At 33.9% G+C, this 27,230-nt stretch overlaps 1 protein-coding gene across 8 annotated transcripts in view; it reads left to right on the top strand.

Moving 5' to 3' along the window:
- Nucleotides 1-27,230, top strand: part of LOC126887914 (teneurin-m) — a 240,350-nt gene that overhangs the window by 203,635 nt on the left and 9,485 nt on the right. For 6 of the 8 annotated variants that reach the window (XM_050655840.1, XM_050655839.1, XM_050655838.1 and 3 more), the window contains 8 exons: nucleotides 315-524; nucleotides 3,013-3,348; nucleotides 3,621-3,828; nucleotides 12,436-12,462; nucleotides 12,681-13,483; nucleotides 17,342-17,591; nucleotides 18,769-20,800; nucleotides 21,634-23,394. In XM_050655840.1, coding sequence (XP_050511797.1) covers nucleotides 315-524; nucleotides 3,013-3,348; nucleotides 3,621-3,828; nucleotides 12,436-12,462; nucleotides 12,681-13,483; nucleotides 17,342-17,591; nucleotides 18,769-20,800; nucleotides 21,634-23,394 — 5,627 coding nt within the window. The remainder of the gene's footprint in view (nucleotides 1-314; nucleotides 525-3,012; nucleotides 3,349-3,620; nucleotides 3,829-12,435; nucleotides 12,463-12,680; nucleotides 13,484-17,341; nucleotides 17,592-18,768; nucleotides 20,801-21,633; nucleotides 23,395-27,230) is intronic. The other 2 variants (XM_050655842.1, XM_050655841.1) reach the window with 1 other exon arrangement.

The raw sequence follows: 27,230 nt of genomic DNA, 5'->3' as shown, positions 1-27,230 counted from the left end.
CCAATCACGGAAGTAAATCGATTCACGGGAGTAAACCCATTCGCGGGAGTAATCCCAGTCACCGGAAAAAGTTCGTTGTACTTACTTCGGACGTATGAAATGCAGATCATCTGCAAGAATGGAACAAACATGAAAAATAAAAATTACTTCAAATCATTGATTTATTAATTTCGACATTCGTTTTTAGAGGGGGAGAATGTTTGAAAAAGTATTTAGTATTTGTTTAAACAGTTTGTCGATTAATAATGAATGATTCTTCTATTACGAATCAGTTATTTCATGTAACCATTGACTAACCACAATATGTTATTTAGCTGATTGCCCACATCCGACCTGTTCGTCACATGGCTACTGCGTCGAAGGCACTTGCATTTGTAAGAAAGGCTGGAAAGGAGCAGATTGCTCTCAGATGGATAAAGATGCTCTTCAATGTCTTCCTGATTGTTCTGGCCACGGAACGTTTGATCTAGAATCTCAAACTTGCACCTGTGAACCGAGGTGGTCTGGAGATGATTGTTCCAGGGGTAAGTACGATACAACCAATAGATATTCTATATATAAGATGATTTTATGAGAAATGTTAGATTAAGTTCCAAGGAAATCCATCCAAACAGTAAGTAGGTAGATATATTGTTATATTGTATTAAAGATCTAAAAACTCAATAACAAGAGTCTACACTATTTTTACTGAAGTTGTTCCAACTGAGTATTGCTTAAAGAAGCTGTAGAGCGTGAAATAAATCCAAATAAAAGACGGCAAAATACTGTCTTTCTAGATACATAGTATACGGCGGTTTCCTGAGATTGTCTGCTAAAACTAGCCGAGCCGAAGTAGATAAGGAAAATGATGGAATTTCCCGTCACGGACGGAATTTTCCGTTACCGACGGAAAATTTTCCGCCGACAGCGGAATTTTCCGTCACCGACGGAATTTTCCGCCAACGACGCAATTTTCCGACAGAAAACTCTGTCTGTTGCTGTTGCTTTTTTTACTGCACCTTTACATTGTTCTTTAGACATCCAATTGCACAAATTGAGTGCACCAAGTTTTCAGCTTCTCTAAATGTGTTTACATAAGAAAAAGAAGGAAATTTTTGCCAATATTATGCTATGTTTGGGTTCTTTTAACTCTTGTTTTCTTTGTTTAATGTTAATTTTGCAGATTTATTAACAACAAGTCTATGCGATGTATACTTTAACTTATTTTCAGATTGGATGTTGCTGTTTAAACACTACGCACGTGAACCGTTGGTTGTAGTAGTCCTAGGAGTGGGAATGATTTCAGTAAATTTAGTTAATTTCATAGTTTAGTCTAATATTTGCACATTCTAACTTTCACATTCACATTCGTAAGCATTTTGCGCTTTTTGGTTCAATCTCAGTAAACATATTTTGTAAATAACACCTTAGTTGATAATTAATTAACCAACTTATATCTTGTTTCTTGAATATACAGTAATATATCAAATTTTCAGAAAGTTTTAATAAACAGTGCCCCTTGCATGTCTAACGTGCAAAATGAAAATACATTTTTTGACAAGAATTTATTCACAGATACAGAGAACCATTATTATTGTGTTAATAGTGTTAGTTGCTTGAGGAATACTTACTTCGTATCTGGCGAAGCTCCATTTTAATTTGGCAGCATGTTCTCCTGCGTCTTTTACTTTGGTTTTGCTTCTAATCCAGTTGTTTGTTTTTTTTTTGTCTATAAATCTCACCCCGAGCATTGATCTTTCCATCGCTCTTTGTGCCTTTACTATTTTATCCATATTTGCCTTGCTGAGTGTCCAAGTCTGTGAACCATACCTGAGTATTGGGAGGATGCACTGAACGTAAACTCTGGTTTTTAAATATTGTTCAAGATCCAACTCAGTTTTCCAAATCCTGCCCACGCTAACCTTATTCTTCTGTGAATTTCGACAGTTTGATTTTCTTTGTTGACTTTCATTATCTGTCCCAGGTAGATGTATTCGCTTACTGTTTCTAAATTTATGTCATTCAACGTTATTTTTCTAATGTTCGGTGTATTCGTCATTATTTTTGTTTTTTCCAAGTTCATCTTAAGACCTACTTTTGCCGAAGCTTGAAATAGTCTTCTTAGTCTAGCTTGAAAGCGTCATCATGGTCTGTAATTCTTCGAAACTTGTATCAAATTTTCCAATGTCGACGGCATATCTCAGATGCCTCAGTTTTCTTCCATTAACATTTATTCTTTTATCTGCCCAGTTAATGTCTTTGAACACGTCTTCCAGTCCCAGTGTGAATAGCTATTCAGTACTTATCTTCACCATGTCATATAATCTATGTATTGTAGCTACAGTCTTTTTTATAACCAACTTATAATTTTTCCATCAGATTTCCAATTATTTCTTCTCCAGGCTTATATTCATTCATATTTTTTCCCTTGCTATACTGTGGCTGAAGAGGTCGTAATTTTCCATCAGAATCTTTACTGGAATAGCTGGTGACAACTACTTATTGTTTCCTGGATTCTACAAAGTTTTATGTTTGATAATTATCCAGTTTTAGTCCAACAGTAAACTATAATTTTACTGCTTCGTTCCAGTTATCAAGTAACTTTATCTCTTGTAACATTTTGTCCAGGAATGAGTAGAGTATGTTGATAATCATTTCTCCTTCATTCTTTAACATTTCTTTAGTAACCCGACATTAAATGGTGATTTACTGTATCTCATCTGCCTACATGAAACTGTTTAAATTGTCCAATCCATTAGTTCATTGTTCTCAATAAGAAGAATAGCAAGATAAAGAAAGTTACACATCTAAAAACGAAAATATTTGGTTACTTGGATCCAAAGAGTGCGGTCGTATGCACTCATTGTAAATACAATTGCTCTTGTAGATAAAGCCATTTCGAAAATATTCTTCACTCCTGGAACTGGAACCACATTTCAACAAATATGAACCTATCTTACATAATACGTAACCATATTATGGTCCCCAATCTTACAGAATCGTTTTAATGACCAGTAACTCATATTTTTCCAGAGCTCTGCGATCTGGACTGTGGAAACCATGGCCATTGCGTCAACGAAGCCTGCCAATGCGATCTCGGCTGGTCCGGAGAATTCTGTAACTTGAAGCAATGCGATCAGAGATGCAACGACCATGGACAGTGTAAGAACGGCACTTGCCTTTGCGTCACCGGTTGGAATGGAAAGCACTGCACCATCGAAGGTTGTCCAAACAGTTGCTCTGGACATGGCCAGTGCAGATTCAGCAGCGAAAGTAGTTGGGAGTGCAGGTGTGACAACGGATCGGATGGTGCGGACTGCAGTCTTTTGCTGGAGCAGAACTGTAACGATGGAAGAGATAATGATAAGGGTAAGCAGTTGTAGTTTTTTAGTCATTAATTGAAATAGAAAATAGAATAGAAATATGCTTTATTGTCATGAAAAATTGTACAATTTTATCGACAAAGCTTATAAAAAGTCAAGACAACAAAACAATAACATTGCTCTGGAGAAAGTTGAAAGCATATATTTTGTACCATCAATTGTTGCTAAGATCCAGGCACGTGTTCAAGGAAGAACATAAAGCACTAGAAAGAAGTACGCGTTCAAATCTGAATTTAAAAGATGTTTCGTATTTTGTAGATGGTCTTGTTGATTGCGAAGATCCAGAATGCTGTATGAACCCCGCCTGCAAAAACAGCCAACTCTGCGTCTCGTCCCCCAAACCAATCGACATACTCTTAAGAAAACAACCACCAGCAATAACAGCTTCCTTCTTTGAAAGAATGAAGTTCTTAATAGACGAAGGAAGTCTCCAGAACTACGCCAGAGCTGAGACGTTTAACGAAAGGTGAGTGGAACCAATTTTTAGGAATACTCAACAAAAAAATTGCTGTTCTCTTTAAATGTTATCTGTTTACAATATTACTAGCTGCTTTGTTGTGCCCCATGTTAAAACACCACCCTCTATGTCATTTTTTTAATTGAAACTTTCACTTGAATGGTGACTTGCTTGTTGAGGTAGTGGCGTCTCAAATTGCTGTATTTTATGTATGCTTTGGACCAAAAAATCTGCACAAATATTAAAAAAGTAATAAGACATCCAAATTGTTTTGAATACTCTAAATCATACTGTGTTTGTGTTTGTACGCAACGTACGCTTGAGATAAATAGTGCAATGATTTAATTTTTTAATTGATTAATAAATTTTAACACTTATTTTATTTAGTTTTTATTTACACTCATTTTAATTTATTTATACATTAATAGAATTTTCTAGTGGGTCATCGATAGGTAGATCAACCGTACAAAACAGAATCAGCGTTATTCCGATTCAAGATTGGAAATCTTCATTATGAATAGCTTTTACAGAAAATAGAAATGTGGAGGAAGATGTAAACTAGGAAGATCAAGCTTGTCCTGGAGTGAAAATATCAGGAGGGCAATGGAGCGCAGGAATTTGAAGAAAGAGGGCACTCAAGACAAGCAAAGATGGCGATTGGACATGGGAATGCTGCGTTAGCTATTTAAATCCCCTAATATATAAAAAAATTGTAAGAACTATGAGCTGTATATACTATGTTCTTGAAAATATCGAAGTTATGACCTTAGAAGGGTGTCCCCTATCGTCCTACTAATCAATAATTACATCTTACTGATAAATTAAGGTTTATTCTACAGCGGCAAGTTGTCAATCAAGATAACAGATATCTCAAACCGTTTGGCCTACAAGAAGTCCAGATTTTGTTCTCTTTGTGTATTTTAGGAATATGCTAAGAATATTCTACCCATTTACAAGTTCTAAGTGTAGTAACTTTTTACGAAAAGGATCATACAGGCAAAATTATTATTCAAGATCTGTTAGAGGACAAATATAGCTACAATTCAAGCCAAGTGTCAGATGTTGTGGTCGATTTTTTCGAAATTTCCATTTGTTTTTTTACACATTATTACAAAAAACCTAGCACTCAAACCAAAACAACTACGAAAACTTAGGAAAAAATGTCTGAATCATTCGACCGTTTATGATTGACGTATCTAAAAATATACCTTTTTATATTTGTTCATTTATAATAATTTTTTTATAGAACATACATATTTTAAACAAATAAACGGAAGATACTTTTGTAGAAGTTCAAATATTCGTGACAGTTATTAAGGCTTGTATCGACCGAAAAATGATTTAATATTAATCAAGAATTGTTGAAATTTTCTAAATTTAGCTCTCTGCACGTGTCTCCCTTTTGAAAAGCGGAAGGGAAGGGATTAAATTATAATGTAGCCTTTAATCTTACGAGACAAATGATAGAAATTATTAAAAATCGTGTTTTTTACGTTTTCTTGCGAAAAAATACTCATAAATGTTATATTTTTTTGTGTTCGTATTAAAAAATATATTTATAGGGGTAGTTAATTGAGTTTATAGCTAAATTCAGCAATTTTATTTGTATTCAATACATAAAAACAGTACTTTGAGATGAAATTACCTATTAACGTTTTTCTAATCGTTTATTCTGCTCGTTTATGTTGAATTTATAAGCAATAAAGATTTATATCGACTATTCCATCAAATTAAACATTAACAATTTTACCATTGGCAGCACAAATATTGAAAGAGTTAAAAAGGAATAATAATTCCTGAAAACATTGTGTCAAAAACGATGATTATATCTTATATCTACATATTTATACATTTATTAACTTAGATCAACAGTTCTGAGTATGACTGCGCCACTTTCTTTCGATTCGTGAAATATTTTTTGACATAAAATCCATAAATCCATATGTAGTTGATATGATACCAGATATTTGATATTTTGACGACCCTTTCTGACCTTATACAGGATGGAACAAAAATAGAGGACATAAATTAAATCACATATTCTGGGACCAAAAATTCTTCAATTGAACCTAACTTACCTTAGTACAAATGTGCACATAAAAAGGTTACAGCCCTTTGAAATTACAAAATAAAAATCGATTTTTTCCAATATATCGAAAACTATTTGAGGTTTCTTATTGAAAACGGACATGTGGAACATGTTCCCTAGGACAGGAACATCAAAAAAAAATATAGTGAAATTTGTGCACCCCATAAAAATTTTATGGGGGTTTTGTTTCCTTAAACCCCCTCCCCCCAAACTTTTGTGTACGTTCCAATTAAATTATCATTGTGGCACCATTAGTTAAATACACTGTTTTTAAAACTTTTTTGCCTCTTAGTACTTTTTTGAAAAGCTAGTTTTTCTCGAGATATTTTGAATATTTTTCAAATCCACCACATATTTGTATACGGTTAAGTACGATTATAGAGACCTGGTAATAATATGAAAATTTATTTATAAATTACAGTTTGAGGTATATTTTAACCCATATTAAAAAATAAGCCACATCTCGATAAAATGTGCCTTATCGGAAAAATACTAAGAGGCAAAAAACTTTTAGAAACACTGTGTTTAACTAATGATACCGCAATAATAGTTTTAATGGAACTTACACAAACATTGAGGGGTTTAAAAACACAAAACCCCCATACATTTTTTATGTAAACATATTAAAAAAGAATCTGCATCTCGATTAAAACTGGTTTATTGAAAAAATCCTAAGAGGCAAAAATGTTTTAGAAACATTGTGTTTAACTAATGGTGGCACAATAATAATTTATTTGGAACGTACATAAAAGTTTGGGGGGGGGTTAAGGGAACAAAACCCCCATAAAATTTTTATGGGGTGTACAAAAAGATGTTTCTGCCATAAGAATGTCACATGTCCATTTTTATTAAAAAATCTCTAATAGTTTTCGATATATCGGAAAAAATCGATTTTCATTTTGTAACTTCAAAGCTATCATTAAATATCATTGTCAATAATTAGATTTTTTTTCTTACTCTTGTTTTGCCCTTTTTTTGCTAAATACTGTGCTACTCAGAGAACCCCTGAATCATATATTTAATGAAGATTAAAAAGAACATGTAAAGATCTGCAGCAAAATCTAATCTTTTTTGATCATCATTATCATCAGTAGCTCAAAAACCCTTTTTGGGTTCTGGCTTGTTCTAGGATTTTCCGCCATTCTGTTCTGTTCCTTGCTTTGTTCTTCCAGTGGGTAATCAAATTTTATTGATATCTGCTGCAAATAATCCTAATTTTTTTTGGCGCCAGTTTGGTGGTACAGTAAATTTTTCTCAATTCCTAATTTTTTCTTAGTACCTATTTATTGTTTTAACCAAGCTTTCTTGCGATTGATTTTTTCTTGGCGCGTATGATTTTGCTTTTGATCGCATAGTTTTTCTTGGCTCCTAGGTTTTCTTGGTGCACATTTTGTGTTATCGCAAAGTGTTCCTTATATCCTGGTTTTTCTTGGTGCATATTTCTCACATCTCTTTGTTTGCTCTGCTTCTAATTTTTCCTGTCGCCTATTTTTCGTGATGGTCAGTTTTCTTACTTCAGCCTTTTTTTGGTGCATAGCTTTAAAAATCGCTTAAATTTTTTTGGCTCCTAGTGTTTCTTGATGCATATTTTGCGATTATTTTGTTATCGCAATCTTTTCCTTATATCCACTTTTCCTTGGCGCCTATTTTTTGATATTGCTTTCTTTTTCTTGGCTCCTAGTTTCTTTCGGCGCTTATGTTTTATTGTTGCTAAATTTTCCTTTCGTCTGATGTATATTTGCGGCAGCTCATTTATACGAGTTTTCCTTGTCTTATGTCTGGTTTTTTTGGCGTCAAATTGTTGATATTACTTATTTTAACTAGATAACTCATAAATTTTTCTTGGCGCTTATTTTTGTTATCGGTAATTTTTCTTATTGTCCTTTTCTTATATCCCTTTTTTGGTTTAAAATGACAACATACATTTACAGAGCCATGGTCTCATGTACACTAAGAGAAAAGTTGATCCAAAACCTCTATTTATCATCGAATCGTTATAAGAAGAATAAGCATTTTCGTCTTCTTATGGTGCCTTTTATTTTGTTGTCATTCAATAACTTTGTTGTCAAATCATTTACGTAGGTTAATAAGCCACGATATTCTTCTTCCTGGACCGCTTTTTCCATGTACCTCACTTGAAGTATAGTCCGAAGTTGTAAGACCATACTTGAGGTATGGTCTTACAGTTTGTGACTTTTATGGTTACGACTAATTCACGCTCTTTGTCCATTCTGTGTAAAACTTATTCGTTGGTAACTTTGTCTATCCAGGAAATCTTCAACATGCATATATAGCACCACATTTCAAATGCTTCGAGTCTCTTTCATTGGTTAAACTTTCATTGGTTTCTCTTCAACTTTCTCTATCTCTCCCTCTCTCAAGGTTTTTAAAGGTATCTGAGTTTTAGATACTAGTCATACTTAATACAATACTCAGATCTGATTTTATTATCTTTATACTGAAATTATATATGGTCCTTAGTGTGACCATAGGATTCACTTATAGTGCAGTAACTGAAGGTTTTCACCTCTGATTTCGTTGAACCTTCATCGATTTTCATGAAAATTGGTGAGTAGTTAGAGAATACCTCAAGGAACAAAGGTGACATGATGCCAACTTGCGCTTTTACCCTGGGGGTGAATGCCACCCCTTCCGGGGGGTGATATTTAGTTTATTAAAAATAATACCACTAATCGTTATAGGGACAAATTATAAGCAAAATTTGTTTAATAAAGTTATAAATCAATACTTTTTGAGTTATTAAAGATCAAAGATTTTATTTTTTCGTAAAAAACTGCATGTTTTAAAGCTGTTTTCACGTGTAACTCAAAAACTATAAGCTTTTACAAAACAGTTATTATTACCAAAATTGAAGATAATAAAAAATTTAATACACTCCTCACTTGAAGAACTAAACTAATGTTAATTTCAAAGTGAGTTAGGGTTATTGAATGTATATTTTTTTCGACGAGTACTCAAATCTAAGTATTCAATCTTAAATAACGGGAAAACTGTGCATTCTATAAAATATACCTGCTAAAAACTTGTCAAACTACTTCGGAATACCTATCAAATAAGCTCCAGAAGAAGTTAATAGAATTAAAATTACGCAAGTTATGATGAAAATAAGAGAACCCTTTCGAATTTTTTAGTAAAACGTGAAAAAAACACATCCGTCATTTCCACAAAAATTAAAATTTAAATAATCCTTACTACAATTTCTTTATATTAGCATAAGTAATGATTTTAACAATCTTGAGCGGTTTAGAATGCATGTTTTGAAAAAAGGTATAATTTTAAAAAATCAGAATTTTTAAAATTATCGTAATTTTCATTTTCCTTTCATAATATTTCCAAAAATTCTCAATATGCGTAAAAAATTATTGATAATAAAATTTTAGTTTTTTCTATATTGAATATTTTACCAGTATTACTATTTCTGTACTCAAATTTTTAATAACTCAAACAGTTTTGATTAATTTTAATAACTTTATAGAACAAATTTTGCTTAGAATTTGTCCCTCTATCGAAGTATGGGGTTATTTTCAAGAAAATAATTTTCACCCCCGATAAGGGGTGGCATCCATCCCCAGTGTAAAAGCGCAAGTTGGCACCATGTTACCTTTGTTCCTTGAGATATCCTCTAACCACTCACCAATTTTTATGCAAATCGATGGAGGTTCAACGAAATCGGAGGTAATAGCTCATACCCACCTTCAGTGACTGCATTATTAGATTTAAAGAAGAAAAACCTTTAAAAATCAAGTAGGTACATAATAGGTGTTAATGATACATGTTTATACGATAAAGTCACTAACATTTATAAAATTATGAATAAAGTGATTAAACTAATTATTTTTCGACGAATGTGCTATCAATGTTAAAAAATAATAGACCTGGATCCCGCGTAAGAAAGAAAAGTTGATTAATAGCAAGCTGAAAATTTGTTAATAGCTTAACGGTGTCTAGTCGGACAAACATTGATGCACGGGAACACTGGAACAGGGGAAGTTTTAACGGTGGAGCATGATAAACGTGTCGTCCTGACAAGTTTATGATGGTGAAAAATAGCAAGTTGTTTTTAAGTTTATTCAATAGCCAACGTTATATAATATATGAAAAAATGTTTGTCCGACAAAAAGGTTGGGCATTTTAACGAGTCCGACACGTAGAACATGTCACATCACAGGAATTATGTTGGTGATGAATAGCAGTCTGATTTTTGCATGAGAGTTTAACGATAGGTTAAAAAAGGAATTGGAAGTTCTGTCGGACAAAATTAATGGGAAATTTTCCTAGTCGGACATTCTAAACATGTAAGATATAGACAAAAATGCTGGTGATAAATAGCAAGCTAATTTTGATTTGTTTATGTAGAAATTATATTTTGTAACGCAAAAAGTTATATGTCGGACAAAAAGTTTGGGCAAATCGAAGGCAATAAATAAAAAATATTTTTTCAGAATGACTTAGTCACATATTGATAAAGCTATTTTAGTTGTATATTATTATTTATATTCACATATTCACATGCACACTCCAAAAACAGTAGGGTAAGTATCAATGCATGTATATATTGCAAAACAATTATTTTTTTGGATGGAGTTTGTTCTTGATATTCTCAAAATGATAATAAAAAATGTCATGTGAACATGTGAAAGCAATCTCTTAGGGTTTTCTAATTAGGCGCATCAGAAAGTACGGAAAATTTCCTACAAAAAACGTTGTATACATTTTTTTTCCTACTCAAATCTTAACCCTGTAAACGACATTGAAAAATGTGAAGAGTTTAAAACTTCGGTGCTTATAAGAATACACGTAAATATGACACATTATGCTTAGAAGTATGTATTAGAAGGCTGCATTTGTCAGTGTGACACTTTGTGCTATACAAATGGTCTCTGAGTTTCTGTTTGCTAACGTGTGTTGGAAATTAAAATTTATATTAACTATGGAGTGTTTTTGTGTCTATTTTTGAGTGTCAACAGTTTAAATTTTAAGTCGCCAAATCAAAAGTGAAACCATTCAACCGAACATTTTTGAGTAATTTTCGAACATTTTACAAAGTTCGTAAAATACTTGGTCATCAATTCAATGAAGTTCAGTTGCCAGATAATTGTGAAAATTCTATTGAATATCATTATTCGTGCTATAATGCTTTGCTTGATTGAAAAAGGGTACCTAAATAAATTATTATTAAAATTGTATAACGTAATTTTTCTCAACTTTATACAAATGAAATATATTAATGTAATATGTCACATGGCTAGAAATAATTTGCTGCCAAAATAAATCGATTACTTTAAATTTGAAGTTACGATTGCAATTTATTATGAATTATTGTCAAAAGTGACAGTTTTTCTTAAATGGAAATGTATTCATAGACATAAGGGTAGATAGGGAATACAGTGCAAAAAAGTCGATAAGTAGTCTATCTATCTCTTTTAACCAGGCGATCCCGCGCATGTGGCAGACAAAGATAGCTAGACCACTCAATCCATAATATACTTTGCCTGATCTACTATAGTATTTTTACTACAAAAACGTTATTACGTAGGTCAAAATTTTTGACGTAAGAGAACTGTCAAAACATTAGAATGTGACTTTCCATTACTGCCATGTTTATTATAAATATGGCAATAATGAAAAGTCACATTCTAATGTTTTGACAGTTCTCTTACGTCAAAAATTTTGACCTACGTAATAACGTTTTTGTAGTAAAAATACATATAAATGTATTACAGTGAGGTATCTAAATGATGTTGAGATAAATCGAAATATATCAATTGTAATTGATTGCAGGTACTTTTGACATAGAATAATCACCCCTTATTGAAATTTCAAAAATTATTTTTTTAAATTGTCCGACTACAAAATCTACCACTTATTTTTTTCCGACAACAGTCATTCTTGGTAAGGAACAATTTACTTAATTAAATTTCGTCTTTGTCGGAAAGATATTTATCACCAGCATTTTTGTCTATATCTTACCTGTTTAGAATGTCCGACTACGAAAACTTCCCATTAATTTTGTCGGACAGAACTTCCAATTGCTTTTTTAACCTTTCATTAAACTCTCATGCAAAAATCAAACTGCTATTCATCACCAACATAATTCCTGTGATGTGACATGTTCTACGTGTCGGACTCCTTAAAATGCCCAACATTTTTGTCGGACAAACATTTTCTCATATATTACATAACGTTGGCTATCGAATAAACTTAAAAACAACTTACTATTTTTCACCATCATAAACTTGTCAGGACGACACGTTTATCATGCTCCACCGTTAAAACTTCCCCTGTTCCAGTGTTCCCGTGCATCAATGTTTGTCCGACTAGACACCGTTAAGCTATTAACAAATTTCCAGCTTGCTATTAATCAACTTTTCTTTCTTACGCGGGATCCAGGTCTATAAAGCTACTCAACAATATCAGCTTCAGACACTAATTCTATCAAATTATCAGCTATTCTGAAACTAACATCTTAACTTACTACTTTGGATTTCTTTATTCTTGCTGCTCAGTATGTTCTGGAACAACTTTAATACGAGGTAAGGCTATAAGCCACATAAGTACTTTAAAAGTAAAGTAGAAGGTAGCCCTAGACGAATTTGGTAACACTTTGAATCGTTTTTATGTTCTTTTTGCCTGATTTTTGTATGTATGCTAACTCCACTGTGTTCGTGTATCTTTTGTTGGCTTCAGTTTTAATGTTTTTCCTTAATGTCAAGTTTTTACACGGATTTATTAATGTGAATGTTTTCTTTAGCCGATCTGCTGTTGTAAGAGGCCGGGTAACTACGCAAATGGGTACAGGACTGATGGGAGTTAGAGTTAGCACTAGCACACCACTAGAAGGCTTCACACTCACCAGAGATGACGGTTGGTTCGATTTGTTAGTTAACGGAGGAGGTGCTGTGACTTTACAGTTCGGAAGATCACCATTTAGTCCACAAAGTCGCATTATATACGTTCCATGGAACGAAGTAGTGATAATAGAGAACGTAGTGATGACCACCGGAGAAGAAAGAACTATTAGTATTATTCCACAACCCTGTAGTTCTCACGACTATGACACCATGAAACCTGTCGTACTAGCCACCTGGAAGCATGGTTTTCAAGGTGCCTGTCCAGACAAGAGTGCCATTTTAGCCGAATCTCAAGTTGTTCAAGAAAGCCTTCGTATTCCCGGCACTGGATTGAATCTAGTCTACCAAAGCTCGAGAGCAGCTGGTTACTTGTCAACCATACAGCTCCAACTAACACCAGAAGTCATTCCGTCTGATCTAAAGCTCATTCACCTGAGAATAACTATCGAAGGTATTCTGTTCGAGAAAGTTTTTGAAGCAGATCCCGTCATTAAGTTTACGTATGCCTGGAATAGGCTCAACGTTTACAGACAGAGAGTGTATGGAGTCACTAACGCCATCGTTAAAGTGGGATACGAGTATGTTAATTGCAAGGACGTTATTTGGGACGTACAAACCACCAAACTGAGCGGTCATGACATGAGCATTTCGGAAGTAGGTGGCTGGAACTTGGATATACACCATCGGTACAATTTCCATGAAGGTAAGCAGATAATTTTCATAAAATATATTTTATTACATACGACTAGTAATTCAGAAAAAGAGTAATTCTTTATTTTTTTTAAGTTGTATAGTATATGATATCGGAAAGAATTTAACTTAGGTATTCACTTTAAACTTTAAACAGTAGGAAATGAGAGAAACATTAGACCAGGGCGCATCTGTAAAAATATTAGTACATTTGGATGTTGAGAGGTGACTCATATTTTTTTGCAGAAATTGCTTGAAAATAACTCATATAATAATATTTGAGTTATCCTCCCACTCAAAAAGGTCTGGAACATTGTTTAAATAATCAAAATGACAAAAAATGAAGGAAAAACTCGATTTTTTCTTGGTTTTTTGATTATAACTTTAAAAGTATTCATTTTCGAGAAAAGTTGTACCGACATAAAAGTTGCATAATTAAATTTCCTACAATATAGGATTAACTGAAAATTTTAAATATTGTCACCCTTGTTGCAAAATAGCAATAATTTCGAAAAAACCATAAAAAAATAAGTATTCGCATTTTACGTTTTTCTACCATTTATGCTACACTTAGGACCTTCATATTTCACCCAGAAAAACTTTATGACATGATAAAACATTACAGTAAATTTAATTAAGATCGGTTTAATAAATTTTGTAAAATAAATTTTGCAATCCAGCTTTCGCAAAAAAAATTCATTTTTTCAAAATGTTACAGCACTGAAAATAAAGCAGACAGCAAGTTGAATTTTTTTTTTTTACATATTATAAAAATACTGTGCATTTCATTTACGATTTGCAAAATTCAAATCGGTTAACTACCACTGCGTCAGGAATTTTTTTAAATAAACATTAATTTTTGGTGCTACGCTCAGGACAACGGATACGTTCGCTCTGATTAGGCATTCCAATGACTTTTGATAATGGTTGATAAATATTAATTTTTAGTACATTTCGAAATAAATAAATTTGTTTATTGCAAAATAAAAACACATACTCTGTCCTTTGAAATAACACTTTTTTTCGCAAAAACTTTCATTGTTCATATATTTTAACTTATAAATAGAAAATAAAAGTGTATTATTTTTAAACATATGCAATTGTTTAAATAATTTTTCACAAACAATAATAAAATTAGTTTGATTTTTGTGGAATTAAAATATGAACATACAACAAAATATAGAGTAAGAAAATAATATATTAGATAAAGATTGGAAGAAATTTTGGTGGAAATCAACTTGTGTGAATCGAACACCGCTGTCCTGCGCGTAGAACCAAAAATTAATGTTTATTTAAAAAAATTCCTGACGCCGTGGTAGTTAACCGATTTTAATTTTGCAAATTGCAAATGAAAGGGACTGTATTCTTCTTTTTGTTTAAAAAAATTTAACTCGCTATCTACTTTATTTTTAGTCCTGCAATATTTTGAAAAATGAATTTTTTTTGCAAAAGCTGGATTGCAAAATCTATTAAATCGATCTTAACTAAATTTATACTATTGTTTTATCATATCATAAAGTTTTTCTGGGGGAAATATAAAGATCCTAAGTGTAGCAGAAATGGCTGAAAAACGTAAAATGCGAATACTTGTTTTTTATCGTTTTTTCGCAATTATTGCTATTTTGCAACAAGGGAAACAATTAAAAAAAAATTTAAACAACCTTGTATTATAGGAAAATTAATTACGCAACTTTTAATTTAGTGAAACTTTTCTCGGAAGTAAATAATTTTAAAGTTATAATCAAAAAACGAAGGAAAAAATCGAATTTTTCCTAAATTTTTTGATATTTTGATTATTTAAACAATGTTCCGGACCTTTTTGAATGGGAGGATAGCTCAATTATTATTATATGGGTTAATTCCAAGCAATTTCTGCAAAAAATTAGAGTCACCTCTCAACGTCCATCTCAAAACAGATCCGCCCGGACTATATCTAAAACGGCATATTAGCTCCCCGAAATATCTTGTCAAAACTTTAATAGTGGAAGGAACTCAAGAGGAGAAGCTGAACATTGTTGCCAAACTTATTGTTTTTATTTGACCTGTCGTCTTTTTTAGCATTTGAATAATGTGCTAAAGCAATCAAATTTGGGCGAATTGATTTATACGGTGGCTTACTATTTTTACAGGGTATAATCCACAATTTTACTTAAAAATCAAGACGTCAAAATAAACTTATTTTAAAGTCAAATTGTGGCTTATTCCTAATAAAAGTGAATTTTAAATGTTAATCCAGGATTATAGTTTGTCAAACGTAGGAAAGAGTTTGACAAACTGTACCTGATCATTCACGGGGGGATATACTGAATTAAGATTAAAATGGGCGAAAAATTACGTCTTTTAATTATGGTATTTTTCAAGTAATATTTTTAAAACCATATTTTTGTTTAGATTTTTTGGAAGTATGTAGTAGGTGTGAAAATAAAATTAATTCTATAAAAATGAAATAAAATAAAAATAGATAGAGAGATATTACTTTGATTACTTACTGTATCGTTCGGTGTAAAGCTCTGATCGACGTTCATGCACAATGGGGGAGGAGACTAGGAGGAAATATGATCTATGAATATTTTCCATTAAATCAAAGCGTAATGTTAGTGTCTTTGTTAGATATCTTGCTAATTTTGTAATACCAACCATAAACTTTTTCCGAATCTGTATATTTTCGATGAACTATTTTATATAATATCTCTATTTTCCCTATCCATTAGATGTTTTGAAGGCTTTTCTTCTGTATTGTTACGAACTCTCAAAATTATTAGAAATATTTGATTTTTAGTAAATTTTAGATTTTCTGAGCGATCGACTATGTCCTTTATTTTGCTTCTGTCTTCTTAGTAAATCTTTAAATGAATAAAAGTCGTTGATTTTTAGTAACAAATTGGGAGAACTCCATTCCCTGTTAGGCTATCTCTTTACTATATCTTAAAAATGTTAGAAATCGTCGATTTTTCATAAAGATTCGATTTTTATGGACTTTCCACTTTCTTTTGTGTCCATTCTTATTCAATCTTAAAAATGTTACAAATATTTTTTATTTTTGATATTTAATATATGTTTTGTTACATTTTATACAATTATTATTATATGAATCATACTTTCCTCACCAGTGTTATAATTGTTTTACCTTGGGTTATTTCTTCACTATTTACATTGGAACCGTTAACTTACTATTTTCGCAGTTTGTTTAATTATCCTAGTCGCCTCACGACATACGCAATAATTCTGCTCTAACTGCCATTTCTTGTGCTTCATTTCTTTCTTCGTTATACCTGTTTTGTTGATAATATAACAACAACACGTGACGCAATATGGCAGATGACTTATGACAGCAGCCATCTTAACCCGCGAGCAGTCGCGCCGTTAGAAAAAATCTAACATTTTATCCTTTTTCGCGATAACTTGATAAAAAATTTTGCGACATAACTTTCCACTTGTAAGTGCCTCGAGGAAAGGTGTAGTAATGCGTAGGTTTTTTTTTCTTCTTCTTCTTTTTGTGGAATTTATGGCTTTGGGGAGAGCCGATTAGCTTTAATAATTGTGAAATAATATTTTTAACATGGCAAGTAAATAAAAATACTATAAAATAAAAATTTGTTGTAAATTCGTAGTTAAATTCGTATTGTGAGATAAAATCTAACACGCGACTGTTCACGTTACAGAAGTGAGCGCTACTACTCCCGGGGTAAAATCAATCGCTATTTCGAAAAATCAAACGTTATTTTCAATTATATGTCATTCCAGAGCACAATACCTTCTACCAAAAGCGTAATTGATAGATATTTGGGACCTGTAGTTTCATTAAAATCGAAATTAAAACATGAAAATGCTCATCTAAAGTAACAAAACTGACAATTTAGTTTACTTTTAGGTATTCTCCAAAAGGGCGACGGTTCCAACATATACCTCAAGCATAAACCTCGGGTTATCCTAACAGCAATGGGAGATGGACATCAAAGGCCGCTAGAGTGCACTGATTGCGAAGGTCAGGCTTCCAAACAAAGGCTTCTCGCACCAGTGGCTTTAGCAAGTGCTCCTGATGGTTCTCTGTTCATCGGCGATTTTAATCTAGTCAGAAAGATCCAAACAGATGGAATCGTTAGGACCATCGTAAGGTTAAAGTAAGTAGGCTTAAAAATTCACATTACATTTTACTTTAACTACTCTTTACGACGATATCATTATTCATTGGATCCTTCTTCATTGGATTTACACAACAATTATATGGCGGGTACAATACCATCATTCGTAAGTTTTCACTGAAGAAACATACCAAGCAAAGTGTTCAGAAACAAAGAACTTATTGAATTGTATAAGAAAAATTAATACTTATGTGGTACCTAGAGGGTAATCTATCTATGTATCTATCTAGACTTTGCATAAATATATCAAAGACAAAGTTACTTGTGGTTAGTAAACAAGACGTTGGCAACTAATTGACAACAATAAGCCGATTACAATAGTTAACCATTTTAAATACCTAGGATGTTGGGTAAACGAGACACTAAACCTTGATAAAGAAATTAATGCTCCCATAGAAATTGCAAGAGGAGCATTTATGAAACTTAGATCTATATCTATACTGTGCAATTCTCAGCTGAACTTACAACTAAGAATCAGGTTCTTAATATGTTATGTGTATCCTATATTACTATATGGATGTGAACCCTGGATTAGGAAAGTTAATATTGATCAAATTAGAAGCCTTCGAGATATGGTCATGTAGGATGCCCAAAATATCATGGGTTCAACGCATTTCAAACATAAAAGTCTTAACAGAATATGGCAAGGCGAAGGTGAGTTGACGAAGATGATAAAAAAAAGAAAATTTGAATATCTGGGGCATATAATAGGAAGTAGCAGATATTGAATACTGCAGTTAATACTCAACGGAAAGTTCGAGGGAAAAACGGGAATTGGTAGAAAGAAATATTCATGGTTCCGAAACCTTCGTCAATGGACTGGCTCATCAGCAAATGAATTGTTACATGACGCGCAAGATCAAGAACAATGTCGGCTAATTGTCATGGAAGCTACCACTAATAAAATTTGGGCCCGGCACTCAACGAAGAAATAGAATATCTATCTAGTGGATATCTATAAGAACAGAAAAGGTTTTCTACGATAAACATATGAAATACTACAGGTTTTCTGAACAAAGATAGCAAGCAAATCATCGAAAAAATACAGTTTTAACTGAACCAGTACTATATTTTTTGGTTCTTCGGATCCTTCCACTGACTTTCTCCTTAATATTATGTTTGTATTTTTACTGATAACTATTTTGTTCTGTTTCAGTGCCACCAGAGTCTCGTACCGGTACCACATGTCTTTGAGTCCTCTAGATGGAACCCTGTACATCTCAGATCCCGAGTCTCACCAAATTATCAAAGTTCGAAGTACCGATGACTATTCAGATCCTGACCATAACTGGGAAACAGTCGTGGGATCAGGAGAACGATGTCTTCCAGGCGACGAGGCTCACTGCGGCGACGGTGCTTTAGCAAGAGATGCCAAATTAGCTTATCCAAAGGGAGTAGCTGTTTCTAACGACAACGTCTTGTATTTTGCTGATGGTACCAATATCAGAATGGTGGACAGAGATGGAATAGTGACGACAGTTATAGGCAATCATATGCATAAATCGCATTGGAAGCCTTTGCCGTGTGAAGGAACGCTCAATCTTGAGGAAGTTCATCTTAGGTGGCCTACAGAACTAGCTATCAATCCTTTAGATAATACGTTACACATAATAGATGACCATATGATCCTACAACTTACTTTAGATGGAAGAGTAAAGGTTATTGCTGGACGGCCTTTACATTGTGCCTCGCCTGTCACTGGTTACGACATTGAGTTGGCTACACACGCAACCTTAGTGATGCCCCAAAGTATCGCTTTTAGTTCTTCTGGTGATCTATACGTCGCCGAAAGTGACTCCCAAAGAATCAACAGAGTTAGAGTAATAGGCACAGATGGCAAGATTTCGCCTTATGCAGGAGCAGAATCCAAATGTAATTGCCTTGAAAGAGGTTGCGACTGTTTCGAAGCCGATCACTTCTTGGCTTCCAATGCTAAGTTCAACACTATCTCATCAGTAACAGTTACACCAGACAGTCATGTACACATTGGCGACCAGGCCAACTACAGAATAAGATCAGTAATGGCGAGCATACCTGACGCTAGCACCACTAGAGAATATGAAATTTATTCGCCAGAAACTCAAGAAATCTACATCTTCAACAGATTCGGCCAGCACATTGCGACCAAGAATATTTTAACAGGCGAGTCTAGTTACGTCTTCACTTATAATGTTAACACCAGCAATGGAAAGCTTAGTACAGTAACAGATGCTGCTGGAAATAAAGTATTCCTATTGAGAGACTATTCCAGTCAAGTCAATTCGATAGAAAATACTAAAGGGCAAAAATGTAGATTGAGGATGTCCAGAATGAGAATGCTTTACGAACTAAGCACTCCAGATAACTATAATGTCACTTTTGACTACCATAGTCCTACTGGTTTGTTAAAAACAAAGCTTGACAGCAGTGGTAGAAGCTATGTCTACAACTACGACGAATTTGGTCGATTAGTATCAGCAGTAACGCCAACTGGCAAGATAATCAGCCTATCATTTGATCTAAGTCTCAAAGGAGCCACAGTTAAAGTCAGCCAAAACAACAGACCACCTGTATCTATGCTTATTAAAGGCTCTAGCGTCTCTACCAAAGTAGATGAAGTAGAAAATAGAATAATTTTACTTCCAGATGGTAGCGTAAGTAGTGAATCATCGTGGTCCCATAGTATAACTACAGATACGGTACCTTACAACATTCTTGCTGATAAAGACCCAATACTAGGTGAAAGCTACCCAGTACCAGCAAAGCAAAGAATAGAAATTGGCGGAGATCTAGCTAATAGGTTCGAATGGAGGTATTTTGTACGGCCTAATGCGAACTCCAAGAGCAGCAAGAACATTTCGCCTAGAATTTTGACGAAAGTTGGCAAGAAACTCCGAGTCAATGGAGAAAATCTCCTTACTATGGAATACGATAGAGAAACTGCTTCAGTTTCGGTCTTCATGGATGATAAAGTGGAGTTGCTGAATGTTACGTATGATCGCTCAGCCAGGCCTGTCAAACTCGGTCCACGGAACGGTATATTTGCAGAAGTCGAGCTTGAATATGACAGATTCAGTCGATTGACCAGCTGGAAGTGGGGAGATCTGAGTGAAAACTATGGATTTGATAGAGCTGGTCGACTTAACGAGATCAAATATGGTGATGGGTCTTCCCTGGTGTACGCTTTCAAAGACATGTTCAGCAGTCTGGTAAGTTACTTAAAATAATTTAGATATATGTATTATTAAATGGACGTTAGGTGATTTTGATAAGTTTTGATTTTTTTACTCTCTTATTGTGTGTTTTTATTCGTATTATTAAGCTCTTTGAGTTCCGTTTCTCTAACCAATGATTGGATCTTAAGAATTCTGTAGTACACCAGGGCATTTAGGAAAATATAAATCGGTTTTTAAATACAGCACTTATCGACTTGCAACTTTTTGCATTGTTTTCGGAATGACGTCAGAATAGGAAAATGGGTGGAAATGCATTATTGCATGTACAGTGCATAAAATGCATCCAAAAGTACATGCAAGCCTTAGGGTCATATAGAATTTTATGAAAACATGTCAAAATCAGTATGTTAAGGAACGTTTTGTTACTTAGGAGTTTTTGGGGTCGCTGAACATGAATACGCCTTTAAAACCGACTCATAGAGCACCGGTGCCCAGGGTTACTGCTAAGGCACGCCCTCTTCTGGAGTTTCGGGAGTTTTCGGCATTAAATTTATGCAAATAAATTAGTTGGGGTTTTTTGGGGATCCTGAACACGAATGTGACATCACCCTCAAAGCATCTAGTGCCCAAAATAACTGTTAAGGTACGTCATTTTTTTGAAATGACACAAAGTCTATACATGTATGTGACTTTTGTGTGAATGCAAACGTTTGATTTCCTTAATGTACTTCAATTTATCTTGTTTTAAGTGCTTCTTCCGATTTTTCTGGTTCAGAAAATATTTTGGGAGGGAAGATTTTTTATTCTTGCACTATATTATTATATTTTATGCTTGAATTATTTTATAATCTATAATAATTTTTCAGCCTTTAAAAGTCAGCACACCTAGAGGATCCGACTATTTACTCCAATACGACGATTCTGGCGCTCTCCAATCATTAACAACTCCAAGAGGTCACATCCACACGTTCTCTCTTCAAACATCGCTCGGTTTCTTCAAGTACCAGTACTTCTCTCCAATGAACAGGCATCCATATGAAATAATATACAACGACAACGGACAAATATTGGCTAAGATATTCCCTCACCAATCAGGAAGAGTTTCTTACGTTTATGACGATGCAGGAAGGCTAGAAACAACTTTAGCTGGTATGAGCTCCACTCATTACGTTTACCATGAGTTATTGGACCTGGTGAAGAGTGTCGAAATCGTAGAACCCAATTTTGAGCTGAAACAAGAGTTTAAGTACCATGCTGGAATTTTGAAAGACGAGAAAGTTAAATTTAACAGCAAGAGTGGTCTAGACAATGCACATTACAAGTACCAGTACGATGGTAATGCTAGATTATCTACTATCGACGTTGATATCAACGGCAAAGAACTACCGCAACTGAGATTGAAGTATAATCAAAACCTTGGAATATTGGAAAGCATAAGTGACCTGCGAGTATACAGAAATACTTTTAACAGATCAGTGATGCAAGACACCACCAAACAGTTCTTCACAATAACAGACTTTGATGATCACGGTAGAGTTAAAACAATTTTGATAAATATAAAATCTTTCGATGTTTATAGGCTAGAAGTAGAGTATGATACAAGGAATAGAATAAAAATGCAAAAATTGATGGTGGGACGATCGCAGTTCATGGACAGGTTCTCCTACAACTCAGATGGTCACGTGCTCGAGGTCATTGGTACCAGCAACTGGAAGTACGTCTACGATGAAAACGGCAACATTATAGGAGTCATAAAAGAGAAAGAGAAAATTTCTTTGGGATATGACAGTGGTGACAGAGTTGTTCAATACGGTGATGTAGAGTTCTACAGCTATGACACCAGAGGCTTTGTTGTGAGAAGAGGAGAGCAGAAATATCGGTACAATTCCAAAGGACAACTAATTCACGTATTCGAACGAGACAAATTCCAAATTTGGTACTACTATGATGATAGGGGTAGACTGATCTCTTGGAATGACGATAAAGGCAACGTTACGCAGTACTTATACACAAACCCAAGCACTCCAGACCTTTTATCACACGTTCACTTCCCCAAAAGTGGCAGAACCTTTAGATTTTTATACGACTCCAGAAACGTCATTATCACAGTAGAAACTTCAGAACAAAGATTCTACGTAGCGTCCGATCAAAACGGCTCACCCATAGCCTTGTTCGACATTAACGGAAATCTGATAAAAGAAGTAAGAAGGACGCCGTTTGGAAATATCATTCTAGATACAAATCCAGACTTCTATCTCCCAGTGGACTTCCACGGAGGTATCCTAGACCCCAACACAAAACTCATATTCATCAGTAAAAGACTGTACGACCCAGTGGTCGGCCAATGGATGACTCCAGACTGGGAACGACTAGCAATAAAACTATCGATACCGACAGATGTGTTCATATACCGGTTCCACAATAACGATCCCATCAACTCGAAAATGTCGCTGGACTACATGACGAGCTTCAACAGTTGGTTGAAGTTGTATGGGTACGACATTGAGAAGATGCTCGGGTCGAGGTACGTCAATCAGCTGATCTATCGACCGAAGGCTGTTGTTACCGCTCCGCAACTTGCTCCAGACTTTGGAATAATGTCTGGACTTCAGTGTATAGTAGATAAGGTGAGTACTTCTTTATTTGTAGAAGCATGTACATGATCTTCTTGTTGTGGTGCTGTCTCCTGTAGAGGAGGTTAGCCGCAGTGGCGGCTCGTGGCCTTGGATACAGGGTCGGCAAGGTTTTTTTGTCTCCTCATATAAGTATACCATCAAACTATAAGGCTTAAATCATCATAGGAGATTTTGTTGCTTTTTGTTTTTTTTATTTGATGTAATTGACATTCTCTCTTGTTTCATGGTGTTTCGACAATACGTGTTGATTCTTTTGAGACAAGATACAAGTAAAAGAGACTAGTAAATCCCGTTTATTTGAGGCAGAAATTGGTGGTAATAAGAAAATTGATGAACAGTTTGTTGTAATGAATTGCAGTACTTACTACATATAATTTTATATATACATATTTTGTAACTTATCCCACTTTCTGAAAATATTTGGATCGGAATAATTTGTAAGTACCTAACTTGTAATAATAAATATCTTGAAAATTCTTTGGCAAAGGTACCTAACTTTAAAATTTTGAATCGTCAAAAAGGTCAAGAATTTGCAAATCTTCAGAATTCGAAAAACGAGTATCTATTTGCATATAATAGTAGGTATCCAAAATTTCAAGATATACCTACTCGTTTTTCGAGATATGTATCATGTCGTTGTCTTTTTTGGGATGGTTCTGAAATATCAAGCGAATCCAAAACGTCACTGCGTATATATTGGAAACTACTACCATTACGAAAATATCTGAGATTTTGCACCAGCTTTCGTATTCTATTTTTGGAATTAATAATGTCAGTTGACTGATTTTGAACAACAATGAATATCTTGGGCAAACTGCGTCTTAAAAATATTTAAAAGAATATTAAAAGAGTAATTATTTAATAAAGTTCTCAAACCGATTGCTTCACGGATCGAGGTATCGCCACTTTCAAAATCGTCGCGTTCGATAATAAAATCAAAAACTTCCAAAAGCTGTTCACGAAAATCTGCTACAGATACTAAAACTACCAGAGATAATCTGCTTAGATAAAATTAACCGAAATTTAAAATTTCATCCTGTCTGACAAACTGTTCGCTTTTTTTTTCGAAACAAATTTGTTCTAAAGCAGTAATCCGTTTAGGTGAACTAAACTCGCAAGAAAAGACGATATTCTTTATTTTTTTACACGTATCGTGCAAAACTAAATTCATTATATGCGCATAATAGTGAGTAAATAATGCTTGTGATGCAATAGTTTTAACTTTTGCCTGGAGACCATTCAATTCACCACACATCACAGCAACGCCGTCATAAGATTGCCCCAGTTTGCACTACCAATTTATTTTTGATATCAAAAAGTTTTGATCTGTTCTTTAAAACACCAAAAATATATTCTTCCTTATTGCTTTTACTCACGTCTCTAAAACCGAAAAACCTCTCATAAATATTACCACGTAACGCGTATCGAACAACAATTGATAATTGTGAATGACATGATAATCAGAAATTTCATCTACTTCCAGCGAAAAGCAATTGGTTTTCTAAATCTCAGATTCAATAACGGTATTCAAAATGTAACTATTTGATTATGTATTAGTTCATTCTGTATTACGAATACACTTCGAATCAGAAAATAAATATTTCTAAAACAATTTTGTTAATTCTCTATAATTACTTTGATTTTTAACAAATGCTTCGATCCATCATGTCCACTAAATGATAATTCCTGACAACAAAAAAATTACAATTTTAACTATTTATAATGGGAATATTTTTAGAACAACAAAAAAATTACAATATCAATTAAACGACGTAAAGCGGCGTGATTATTTTTGACAATTTCTGCCGATGCTTCCAAATGAAACACCGACCGGCAGACTTAATTGTGCCGTACCTGCCGCTTAATGCCTACGGAGAGAATGTATGTCCGCTTTCGCTTGCTCATAGACTTGTTATTTCGTTGAGTTTTACGTGTAAATCGTCAAGCTACGGATGAGTTGGGGACGGCTAGCCGAAAAGTCAGATGGATGGCTCGGATCATTCATTTTTTGAGAAGTCTGTTATGCGCAGGGATCACTTAAGGCTCGGATTGATCAAATCCTTTTAAAAACCATGAATAAAATGTAGTCTGTATTATCCGACAGATTTTTTTTACTTCACAGATACAAATATTAAAAAAATCTATATCTGTAAATGTGTGGGTTGGCACTGCCGACCCTGACCGGCCGCCACTGGGTTACCGACTACACTGGCAAAACCTGTCTCTGTCCAGTGCGGCTCTAAACAAAGATGTTGAATCAAGACCGGTCCAGTTTCTAATATTTCTAAGCCATGAAATCGGGCACCTACCGGGACCCGTTCTTCTTCAATCTTACCCTGGATGATCAGTTGCGCGATGCGGTACTTTTAGTTTCCCATTATGTATCCCAGGTCTTTTCTAAACTTTTCTAACTTTGATGATCTCTAGCAGCTCCCTATCTGTAAGTACCTATACTCCTCAGAACATTTTCGTTAGTGGTGTGGGTTGTCCAAGGTATTTTCAAAATTCTTCTATAAAGCCAGTGTTCAAAGGCTTCCAACTTATTCATCGGCGTTATGTTGAGTATCCAGGTCTCCTCCGTTCTATACAAAAGTATTGACCATACAAGGCAATGCTGAGAACGAAATGTAAGGCTGATATTAATGCTACTGTTACAAAATAAGCTTTTTATTTTGATAATGCCTTTGTCGGGCTACCTCTACTCTCGCTCCAATAACATTTGTAAAAGTATATTCTGTTTTCTTGATCTCAGGCTTACATTTTTTATATGATATTGTTAGTTATGCTCTGTATTTTCTCTCTGTTATGAGATTGATCAGCATCTTATTAATTCAATTAATTAATTAATTATTTTAATTGCTACTCATGGAAACAAAACCAAAATTTAATAAAACTTTCCAATAAAATATATTCTCAGGGCTAATTGATTTTAATGTATCACCTTTAGTTTGTGGCTTCTAGTATTTCTCGTTGCTTACTTTATCCAGAACAAAACAGGGAAAATAAATATACTCAAAATCATATAAATTTTATAAATATTATTTATTTATATCCTATACCCCAAATATAAGATTCAAAATGTATGCTAAAACTTTATTCTGTTGTCAAAATTTCTTATCTAATAAAAATAATCTTTAATTCTAGTATCTCCTTTTTCTTTTAACAAATTTTCATTTAAATGATTCGGTAGACTGTTCTTATTATTATATAAAAAAACAATATTTAATTTACCTTTTAAATAGAGTATTTATCTCTTCTATGAATTTATGAATGAATAAATTATGCTGTAAAATTGTTAAATTGACAAAGAACAAATATGATATGTAATATACAACAACTCTCTCCTTTCCACAAATAATCTGACTACCTTTTTTATCTTCTTTACTTCTTCTCATGGATTGTGTTGTCCTGGGTTCTCCCACACGTGCTCCTCGGATGCTACTACGGTCTTTCTCTTCCAAACTGTTTCACAAAACAAAAAAACAGCACTCGCTCGGAATCTCTCCTCTATTTAGTCTCCGACTCAATACAAACAATATCAATCTTTATAATTCCAAGATTTTTCCTCTCAGCTCGATATCTTGTGGAAAATTGATACAAACCGGCTACTCGTTCCAGACAAAAACTGGAATCTATTCGGACACGAGGAGATTGTACTTCTCGACTCGATCACGATTTCGTCTCAACAGGAATCTGCTTACATGGCCACCAAATTCACCACATTACACAAAATTACTAATTTTTCAACTGGACTGCTCCCTTCCGATCTTAATTACACAGTAAATCTTTTTTCTTCATCAATATGAGACTCAACCACTCTGTTCTCC

Source organism: Diabrotica virgifera, chromosome 7, assembly GCF_917563875.1.
Source record: "Diabrotica virgifera virgifera chromosome 7, PGI_DIABVI_V3a".
Classification (NCBI taxonomy): Eukaryota; Metazoa; Arthropoda; class Insecta; order Coleoptera; family Chrysomelidae; genus Diabrotica; species Diabrotica virgifera.
The sequence above is the reverse complement of the archived record's forward strand: the minus strand, read 5'-3'. Positions and strand labels throughout refer to the sequence as shown.